The 11,339-nt window shown below is 42.3% G+C and overlaps 1 protein-coding gene across 1 annotated transcript in view; it reads left to right on the plus strand.

Moving 5' to 3' along the window:
- Window positions 1–5,870: 5,870 nt before the first annotated feature.
- TMOD3 (tropomodulin 3 (ubiquitous)) overlaps window positions 5,871–11,339 on the plus strand; it is a 17,814-nt gene continuing 12,345 nt past the window's right edge. The window contains exons 1-2 of the mRNA XM_009330963.1: window positions 5,871–6,058; window positions 7,493–7,649. Coding sequence (XP_009329238.1) covers window positions 5,933–6,058; window positions 7,493–7,649 — 283 coding nt within the window. The 5' untranslated portion in view covers window positions 5,871–5,932. The remainder of the gene's footprint in view (window positions 6,059–7,492; window positions 7,650–11,339) is intronic.

Here is an 11,339-nt window from a genome sequence, read left to right on the forward strand (position 1 = left end):
TGCGCGGGGGGGGCGGGGCCCGGGGGGCTCCCCTGCGCCTCTGCACGCCCGGTGTCCCCTGTTTCCCGAGGATTTTGCCCCTCAGCTCTCGGTGTAAGCCTGTGAAAGCGATCTGCCCGTTTCTCTTCGCGGGTAGGCGCAGGTCGCGTTGGAAATAAGCGCCCTTCTAGAGAGGTTGCTGTGTGCTTTAAATTTGCTACGATACGTTGAATGTATCCGCAAGACTAGTGTTTTGCCACCACGTCAGGCGTACAGAGCTTGAAAGACAGCCTGTGATGTGGGGGAGAACCCGAACTGGGCTAGTGCTCGGAAGTTTTCCCCAAGCAATGCAATGTGAATAAAGCGAATTTCTTCTGCTGTCCCGTTCTAGGATTGGAAGCGTCACCGCTTTTCTGTAATGGCTGCACGTATCCGAATGTTTCTGTAAACGTTCAATAGCTTGTGTCTGATGTTTCTTTTTGACCGAAATGCCTGTAGGCAGTTCCTCCAGGAGGAGATACTGTGTGTATCAACGTCTATGGGCGGTACACCTCTGTTGAAGAACATCCAGGTACTGTCTGAATAAAAAAAGATGTCAAAACGTCCCCTCATCCTGGCCGGTCAGTAACTCCCGATGCAGTGGTGCTGCCCTGTGTGTTGGGAGAGAGAACGGACAGCTGGAGTGGCGATTTCTGCCGGAGGAGCATCTCTGGGCAGGCAGTACCTGTGGTAACGGGGATTTTTAGCTTATCCCAGCCTTGTATTTATTTGCGATCATATCACCTGCCCTGCAGCTAGTTTGATGAGCGTGCCTGGAAGTGTCGTGGAGAGAGATGTGCTGAAATGCCGCCACCTGCGCTGCTGAGGCTGCTGCTTCTGTGCCCCACGCAGCCGGCCGAATGCACGCTTCGGGGCTCTCGGCTCTGTCGCCTCTGCTATTGCCTGGGCTGGACAGGTACATCCATACAGCCCTGCAGTGCGGGTGGCGGGTTTTCAAGAACAGGCACACAGGAGTAAGTTTTTATGGGACAACGCCAACTTGGCAGCTTAGCCGTCGCTCGGAGCACCCTGCCTGCAAGACAGCTGGGTCCTAGCTCTGTGTGGTTATATACAGGACGTATAAAAGAGCAAAGTGGGCTTCGTCTGGTTCCAGGTGCCCTCCGATACGGAGGAGAAGCTGGCAGGAACCAGAAATACAAGTGTGTTCTGATTTCCTTCATCATGGAAGAATCTTCGTGGCCCGGGTAGTTACTCAGCAGTAGCTGTCTGTCCCACTCCACTCCCCAGGTCACTTGTATGGACAAATGTGAAGTTGGGGAAGCCCTGCTTGCCATCTATAAAACTTAGTAAATTGTTTCTTTGGACAGAACGAAGCCTCGGGCTTGTTTTTAGCCCAGAATGGCTGTTCCTTACTGCCTGGAAAACAGAACTTACCCTGACAAAAAGCGTAGGCAAAGATGAGCTGGCACCTGCTGGCTCTGTAAAGCTTTGGGCTAGGGAATGTCTGCTGGTTCCCTGGGCAGGAGAACCCGGTTTGTATACCCTACCCCAGGCTGGAGATCTGGAAGGCTCAGGTGGGCTCTTGAGAGCTTTCTGCTAAGAAAAGCAGCATTGGGCTGTTCAGCAGAGGTATCGCGAGGCGTTACAAAAGCATCCTAAGGAGCTTGCTGGGATTATGGTAATATTTATATTTACTCATTTTTCTCCTAGCTTCGGTAAAGAAAGATAGCTCTTGCAAGTGCAGCACGTTTTTCATGAACAGTTCTGTATAATCTTGCACACTGGAAAATAGAATTGCTGCCATCAGAGGGGTTCCCTGGGGAGACGCTCAGATGAGGCTCCTCCAAGCAGCTGGGATGGATGCGCTGGGTGCCTGACGTGTGCCGGAAGTCCGACAGCCCTGCGGACCCCCCTGCTCCGGACCCCCCTGCTCCGGGTCGGGTTCACCCAGAGGCTGGGTGGAAGGAGGCTCCGAAGGAACAAACGAGATTAAAGTGAACTCTGCGAACGTGCTGGCCAAAACCGGCTTGGTTTGTTTTTCATGATGTCACTTCTATTTTAAAATCCAAGTTACGGAAACCATTTACAGTAGACTTTAACAAGACTGTAGTTTTCTGTGGGCAAGATATTTCTAAAGAGTTACTCCTGTTAGGGTCCCAAGAAATTGTTCTTAAGTATAATAGAAACTTCTGGAGGGTGCATTTTTGACAGAAAATTGGAAGCTAGCTATTTGTAGAATCTTGTGTTTTTTAAAAATACACTTTAAGATAGGAGAAAACAAAAATATTTTAACTTGCAGTTAAGATGTGTGTGAAAGCTGCTTGACAGTCTTTCAGGGGATGATTCAGGTAACTGTAAAATCGCCTAAAGTAAAGTTACTGCTATCTTCTAATTTCTTTAGTTGTTCATTGATTTCTCGGGTGAAGGAATAGTGGCAAGACTTTTGTCTTTGTGATGTCCAGCCGAATATCTTCACTTCTGATTTTTCAACTTCTCTTCTGCTTAATAAACAGAAAATTGAAATTTGATTGATTGGAAGTGATGGCTTTGTTTCCATTTCCCCAAATGTTTCTTATGCAACCATGAAGTTGCTAGAGTGAAGAACTTAGTTTACCTTTTAGTTATATATCTGAAAAAAGAACACTAGCCCCTTTGGCTTTCAACGTATGTAATGTTTTCACGGTAAAGCTAAGAAGGATGCGTAGAAGAAAACTAGCTCTGCCTATCAAAAAAATGCAGAGTATTTGCAAAGCCAAAATTGATGGTTACAGTTTTGCCTATGATTTTGCAGTAAGATGTGCCGCAAATATTTACCAGTCTGAATAACCGCTTCTTCTAAAAACTTTTAATTTGTTAAGCATGTGTTTTTCTCTAAGCTGTACTGCTACAGCGAGTTATGGAGAGCTAGCAGAGTACCAAATGTGTTTAATGGGAGGTGAAGGGGCTTGTTTGATTAGATTAGGCCTTCAGCTGGCCTTTATGCCCTTTTTAGGCAGTGAGAATTCCTGACACCATGTTTTAAAACCTGATTTTTAGCACATTATATACAAGTGTCATATATGCTGCTGTTTTTCTTGTAGAGAACGTTTCTGAAAGTTGTTACCAGGCAGTCTCTATGTAGTACAGACATGCTAATCGGTGCTACCATCGTAACTTTTTAAAGGTGTCTCAAGTTAAGTATGCTGTCATATTTAAATAATACTTTTGATTGATGGGTATTAGAAAACATGTCCAAAACTCTTTAAATTTGAATTTGCCAGGCCACATGTGATGCTCTTCCTCTTGCTGAAGACTCAGTTACAGAAATAGTGGGTTTATTTGCTCTGCTAGTTTTTTTTTTTACTTTTTTTGGTGTGTGAACACTGTAGCTCAGGATTTGAAAGGGCTGCTTTGATCATATTATAAAAACAAGTCAGGCTAAGGGCTGTGACCTGAACATTAATGTATTATAAAGGATGAGTAGTTTTCCAATGTAAAACATAACCCATGCAGTAAATAAAAGGTGGTTAATTCTGGGTGACAGCATTTTACAGCGATTCATGAAGAGGAAATACAGCCTCCGTGAATGTAATGTATGGTTATGCAGTGCTACTCTCCATCAGAGTAAGGGGAGCGTTATTCTGCAGCATGCTAACTATTCAGCTCCTTACGATTACCTGTTAAAACTGCACCGTTTGATATGGGAATACAAATGGACACGCAGAAGTGTGGGAAATAGCAGCGTGTTGATGTAGGATTCAGAAGGTGCGGCCTGGTCACAGGCAATGCTGTGTAATTGGCTGCAGGAAATGTTTTTCTCTTGTGATAGCGTGTAATGGCTTGAACGGTAAGGAAGGGGAAAACATTAAGGCTCTAGGAACGAGAAGTTTGCATGCAGATTGTGCGGCATCAGCTGGAGCTATCGGCTAATTGTCCTTCAGCTGTTACGCACCTGGAGAAACAAATGCCACCAGACTATGAGAACTGTAGGAGGTGGCAGGCTGGGCCACAGAGGCACTCCTTCCAGATTTGGAACACGGCTTTGACAAACGTAGGTGTGCTACCCTCTGCGTTTTCTGCAGCCATTAAACTCTGTTGTTCTCAGCTCTGTGGCCTCTTGCAAAAGGTCCAAGCTCTTCCAACACGATTGGGTTTAGTTCAGAGGAAGCCAGACACCGTTCTTTTGATGTAATTTCCCATGAAATTGAGAATTCCTCCTGGTTTTTCTTTTGTTCAAGAGAACTGTACCCAACTTGGTAGTTCAGCTTTGGAATTATGTCCTATCAATGTCAGCTGTGGTTTACAAGTAAGCTCTAGTGTTTATGTCGGTAATATTTTTTAAAAGCAGACATCCTGAAAATAGCTGTAAATATATTCCTCATTCAGGTGTAGATGTTGGGAGGAACTGAAAATTTACCGTTCTTGCAAAGGCAGTTGTTAAAACCAGATTTACTTTACAGGTAAACTTGACTGAAAGGTGTGGATGAACCTTCATGTGCTCGTGTCTGTCTGTTCAGTGTCTCTGAATTAAAATAGCACCGTATGTAACTGTGATGGCCAGGGAGACCTTTCTTGATGTAAACAACTGAGGTGAAGGAATCCTGCAAGCAGGATTCCATGGTATAGTATGTATATACGGCTCTTCTCTTCTTCTCTTCCTTTTACTTAAGAGGCAATAACTTTAAATTGATCTGGTTTTGAAGTACAGTGTAAGTGCGGCTTTGAAGTAATGCAGTTAGTGTATGTGGTGTGAGCATCTGAAGTGGAACGTGGGCTATCAGAGAACAAACAACGTTTGCTGTATGCCTGATCTCTGTGTTGAATATTTCTATAGAGCTGAGAAAGGGGTTAGGGAGGCTAATGAGCCTGAATGTATGGATCTAGCTTTTAGTCCCCAAATACATTACGGATACTCTTGCTCACTTACAGAGAGTCATTCAAGTTACCTTTTTTGTGTGTGGTGCTCAACTTGAAGCAAGAATTTGGCTAAACAAAAGGAGGATCCCAGAACTTCTTGCAGAAAAAGGAGAGAAACTAACTTGTCTGCTTCAACAATGTCGTGATTAACTGTTGGGGTTTTTTTCCCAAGCCAAATGCTCAAAAATTGTGACTGTTAGAAAAAAGGTTCCCTGTGCTCTCCTTGTCTGTGAGAAGTACTATATAGACTGTGCATCTTTTGAAGGACCGCGGTTTCCTCTAAGTATAATATTTAGTGAGCAGTTGCACAGTCTGTTCTGGTTGGTTTTTTTTTTGGTAGTAGGATTGACTGGAGTGGTGCTACTTTGGAGCTGTGTTCCCTAAGCCTTTCATCAAGGTATTTTGATTTTCCTCAGACAGAACAGAATGCTACTTCAATGGTAGTGCTATAATTAACTCGGAGGCAAGCTTCCTTTGTTCCCTCTGTAGGTAATACGCAGGGATATGAGTCAGTAACAACCAATTAACTCTCCTTTACTGACCTCGAACAGCAGCAGCAACAATAAACGTAAAGCATCTTAACTCTTCTTTTGACTGCAGTATCTCTAAAAACCGATGGCGTTACGCTGGACTCATACCTAGTATTTACTAGGTATAATTGGTATCTCCTCCCTCCCACCCCGCAGCCTGCTCTGCTCTGTGGGAATGATGGCCTTGGAGTTCTCGTCGAGAAAACTGAGTACTGGCATTGATCTGAAAATATGTAGAGCTTAGTTATTGACGGAAAAGGGCATGGCAGGACGGGATTCTTGTCAGCGAAGAAGTAAGGTGTAGACAGCTTCCAAGCGCTCTTTGTCTGTCGTAGAATGACAGATAGGTATGAATACTGGATGAAAAAGCTTTCCTTTCAGAGATGTATTTGGAGGTTGAAGATGTTTCGTAGTTGGGATACTTACCTCACCTATGGTTATTTCTTTTTAAAACTTTTTTTTATAGATCTGGTTAAGAATAAGACTTGGGTTTTGACGTGTTTGAGCAACTTGCTACTGCCCAAGTCATGACGCTCCCATTTCGAAAGGACTTGGACAAGTACAAAGATCTCGATGAGGATGAAATTCTCGGGAAGCTTTCGGAAGAAGAACTGAAACAACTGGAAACTGTTTTGGATGATCTTGACCCTGAGGTAGGTATTAGCCAAGAGAAGTTTTATTTTTTCATTTGTTCAGGAACTAGTCTGAAATAAATTGAGACTTTTTTTATTTGAACAATATACTTTTGGACAGAGCTTTTTCCTAGTCTGCTAATGATCTTATTTACGGATACATACATGTCTATAATGTTTCAACTGTTTATTTCCTGTTTGCAACATGAATGCAACTGCAGTAGAGGAAAATGGAAGAAGGGATTGTCAGGAGGAACTTTCTGGGATTTATTTATAAATAAAAGTTGCTCTTAGTCATGTTCTTGAAAAGAAAGTTTATTTAAAAAGGCCTGTTTAACCTTCCTGTTTCCAGTGATGTCTGGTGAACAGCCTTTTTGCATCTGTTTTTATTTTGTTGCTTCTACCGTTGGGGTTTGATGGGAGAGGGAGGGTGCTAACCTCTTCTAAAGATTCCTAGTCCTGTATCTGGTAGCCCATATCTATTCCTGTCCTCATGCTGGCTTTGCAAAGAGGAGGCAAATAATTACTCAGCTCCTGCATGGTTATGTCAGCATGGGGTATTGAATAAGGAATATTTTAGCTTCCTGTTGTAAAGAGCTGAGTTATGTCCTCTGCTGATACTGCAGCTAACATCAGAGTCCAAGACTTGTGTTTTCACCTCCTAATTCTCTGTTCCTGCTTTAATAGGACCAGGATTAACTTTGATCTTAATGTTCAGAGATCACTTAAGAATACTATGATCACCTATTTTGTTGCACTGCAAGATATTCTTGGTATTTTAATTGGCTTTGGCTTTATGGACACTTTAACAGAGGAGAACTGGCAAAAGTGGTTGGTTGTCTTTTATGATAGTCTGAATTCCTATATGTTCTGTTCTTTCCATACTAATATCCTCTATTTTTTTGTTTTGTTTTTTTTTTTTCTTTAGCTGAAATACATTGATGATAGCAAAAACACACCCCACCTCGAGTCAGGTCAAAAGTAGAAATGCTCTGTGTTAAATGCCAGACAATAGTATAGGCAGTTGTCTTAGAGACTTAAAACACATGGATGTAAGTGATGGAGGAAACAGTCTTCTTGCTGAACGTCTAAACTGTAAATAGCTGAGTGTTATTTACTACTACTCATATAAACAGTGTTAATTCTAGAAGAGAAATGCCAAGTAACTAGCAAGTCTAGTGCTGGGAGCTATTGTACTTAAAGAATTGCTTCAGTCCTATTCAGAGTGCAGTGTGCTCTACTTTTAGTTATATTCTTGGTATCTAAAGAATAGATTACCTCGTGTCCTCCCCTGTCCCCAAAAAAAGGAAGTTGGCAAGGGATCGGAGATTGCCTAAAAAGGATGGCGTATTGGGTTTGAACCTTGGGGAGAGGGGGAAGGAGGAGGGACATGAAACTAAGCAGGTGTTCACTCACTTTCTGAGCCGTACTTGTTTGCTCCATTTTGTTTTGCAGAACGCACTTCTGCCTGCAGGCTTCCGACAGAAAGACCAGACTGCTAAAAAGGCTTCAGGTCCCTTCGACAGGGAACGACTCCTTGCATATTTGGAGAAGCAGGCTCTTGAGCATAAAGACAGGGAAGACTATGTGCCTTTTACAAGAGAAAAGAAAGGTAACGCCACCCGTTCCGGTGTAGGTGGTTATGAAATCTCTGAAGCGGACTAGCCAGAACTACTGTGAACCAAAGTTTATTGAAGCACTGGCAGCTCTAATGCTTTTTAACTCGCGGCGTTTCCAAATGAGCGCTGCCGTGCAGAGGCGGGATGTTTCCTGTTCAGGCGTTTTGTGGCGCTGGTGTGCTGTTTGCACGTAGCACAGGAAGGAAGTGAGACTCAAAGATTGCAGAGTTCTGATGGGGGTGGTATCCTCACAGTCAGAGCTACCCCTGATTTGTGTCAGTAATAACAGATGCTGTCGTTGTGCCTGTGGCTTTTGGCCTGTGGTGCTGAGTACAGACAGTAACATTTGTAATTCTACGTTGAATTTAAAAAATAGCAGTAGAGAGATGTCCTGGCAGATACTCAGTAATGTTCAAAGACACTGTAGGCTGACAAGGCCAGGCAAGTGGCATATGCAATCATGTTGTCTTTCTAGTATCCTTACTGAGAGGTTTAATAAGATTGCATAGTTATTATTAAACAATCACATAGTTAACATCGCAAGAGGCTTTGAAATCTGGCAGTGGTTTGTGGTCTAAAACCCATGGAAACATTGACCCAATGAGTGAACACGTTACTGAAGCCTGGGATTTTAAATCTTTGTTTTTGATCTAGTCTTCTCATTGACTTGATGGGAAGCATTTTCTTTTTCAGGAGAAAATTAAAAAAGAATGTGCATCTTAAACATTGTAAGACTAGATGTATTTATTTTTTTCCCACAAAACAAGAGTTCCCAAATTTGTTGTGCCTTACTAAGCACTATTGGTAGGGACAGAAACTCCCAGTCCTGTGCTGGGCACGAATGCATAGGAGGAGGCTTTTAGCTGTCGCCACAGTGTTTGTGTACTGCTTGCGAGTCCCAGTTTGTCTGAACCTTCCCCAGCAGCAGGGCAGATCTGCTGCAGTAAGGCTTCAGTAGATTGTTTTATAAGTTGTATTCCAGCTGCCCAAGATGAACAGGCTCCTCTCTTCTTAAGGGTTTGAAACCTTTTAATTCTACTTAATTCTCCGGTGTGAATCATTGCTTATATCAGACTTGAGTCTTCATTCATCTACTGAGTTTGTGTATGTGATTGTAATTGTGGTCTGTATTCGGTGAAAATTTTCTTGGGGGTATTTGCATTTTCTCTGCCCGTACCAGATAGCTGTTATTTGTCAATGTTGGTCTCTTTCTCTTTTCCTTGAAGTAATAGAGAGATTGTGACTTTATAATGTGCCGCACTGTATACGACGTACTACTTCCTTAATACACCATGTTTTGCCTTATTTGTGTGGTTTAACACCACTTTTGTTGAGAGGTAACAGTGACGCTCCTTTGCTGACACGAGAACGGGAGTTTGCTGGCTGAATCTGAGAGAGTAACAGAGTTAAGGATAACGCCATGTGTTGAATGTAGAAGGCAGTCAAAGGTACCTATAGCAGCAGTACCCTCACGGTACCTCCGCTGCTGGCAAGTACCTGTTGATCCGGTGGTCGGCTGTGTAGCGTGCTGCTGCTTCCTCCCCTGTTCTGCTTGTTGCCTGACACGTTTGCTAGTGTATGTTGGAGACAGCCTAATGGTTTAACGTGGTTGAGGTCAAGTATATTTGGGCCTCGTAGCTGGTTTGAGGAACCCCTTGCAGCCCGGCTAGTAGGTTCACCGCTCCTCCAGGATGTGAGGCTGGGCATGGAGGTTTTGCTCTAGTTAGTACTTCTTTTTCTACTGAGTACTAGTGCTTCATTCAGATAGGTGGTTCTTTAAAGTCAGCTTATGTATACATGCACACGGCAAAACTATTTGTTTGGGTAGATAAAATCTGTGAGAATCATGTAGAAAAACAGAAGGACCCAGCTGTAGCACAGATCTTGGTTAAGAAAGACCAAATGTCATTTCCTTTATGTAATAAAGTATTACTAAATAGCAGTCTGTCTGGATGTTGCAATGTGTCACACCAGTTTAGTTAGTAAAATTTCCCATATCTCTCAAAAAAAAAAAGAGTTGCTATTTAATAACTTTTTCTACCATTTAGTTTAGTACCATAGAAGAAGAGAAAATAATATGAAAATGAAATGTAGCTTCCTTTCATTAGAACTAAAAATGTGGAAACAAATGTTCAGTACGGAAATTCATGCTCTGTTAAATGGGCAGGAGGAGGCAAGAAGGCTAAGCTCGTTTTGTAGTAGGTGAGGGTAACCTTTTCTTTTCCCCTCATGAAAATGTTATGGTTCAGCTTTGACTTGCTGCCACGTTTGTGGCCATTTTACATAAAAATGGCAAGCCTATGTAACTTAATCTTTTAAATCAAGAAGTCATGATCTTTATCTTGATGTAAAACTTGGAAAGGGAGTGGAGCAAAACTTAATACTTGTGTAGGATGTTTTTTATCTAGAGGGAGCTCTTATCCTAATGTGCTCTTTAATATTAAAAAAACAAACAAATGACTAAGCTGGCTTATAATTTTTCTCTTTGGCTAGATACATGTATTATGGAGAAATGCTAACAAATTGTGGAATAGGGGTAGGTGAAAATCTTGCTTGATTATCCTGTTCCTTCAGAAGAAAACTGACAGTTGTAACCATCAGATCTAGAGGTTTTGAGGGGGAAAGAGATGGATTGGACTTGCAGCTATTTTCTTGGTGCCATTTTTGTGGGTCAGGCTTTGCTAAAATATTTCTGTGTGCCTATCTCGTCCCATTGCTCTAACTTGGTCTAATTATTCATTTCATGGAGTAAGAAGAGGAAAATCTATCCTCTTCTTTCTCTTTCCTTTTCTTGTTTTAGTAGAACTGATGTCCTGCGTGGCGACTTGGCCTGCAGGTTTATCAAAGAAGCTTACCCTGGGTTAATTTTAAACATCCTGGCTTGCTACCAATTCTGGTAACCTTGTTTCCCTACTACAGTGTAAAGGAAAATACTTTCTTCCAGTTGTCCCAAGTACCCCAGTTTGGGATAACGTTATTAAAAGAGCGTTGCATCTCTTTCACTGACAGATGATGTGATTCTGCCAGATCTTTGGAGCCTTTTTTTGCTTTGTGCTATGAAATGTGGAAGATCCGAAATCATGTAAAGTGTCGTGATGTAGTGAGATCAACAGTGCTAAAGAAATGTGAAGCTTAACAATCCCTAAATTATATTCTATTGCATTTTTCCAGTGCCTGATTTTGTTTCTAAAAGCATCCTTAAAAACATACTTTGTTTTTAAACACGGTTTAATGACTTAAGTCACATTCTGTTCCAATTCAGTGTTGAACCATACAGTGAACCATTGTTCAAGAGATTCATGAGAGCAATGTGGTAATAATTACCACAAAACTAGCTTTGTCTCAATCTGTGTACGTAAGTATGTCATAAAGGTTTTACAAGGCATACTGCAAGGAGAAGGATCTCTCATCTAGACAGTGAAGTGAGGCTTCAGCGCTGGAGTCTGTTGCCCTCAAGTGTGTTCCATGCGTCTGACCAAGTCTGACCAATGCTCCTCACTTCTCTTGGAACAGCAAAAGATGAGAATTATTGCACCTGAGATAAAAACATATCTAACATCAGTAATGTACTTTGTGCTGTATAGTGTAAGGCCTTAGCAAATTATTATGTGAACTAAGCTTTGCATTTCTAGCCTTTGCACTCTCCTAATTGTGGCTTTCTCTTCCGACTCTCCCTCTCACTT

Source organism: Pygoscelis adeliae, unplaced genomic scaffold, assembly GCF_000699105.1.
Source record: "Pygoscelis adeliae isolate BGI_AS28 unplaced genomic scaffold, ASM69910v1 Scaffold318, whole genome shotgun sequence".
In the NCBI taxonomy this organism is placed as follows: domain Eukaryota; kingdom Metazoa; phylum Chordata; class Aves; order Sphenisciformes; family Spheniscidae; genus Pygoscelis; species Pygoscelis adeliae.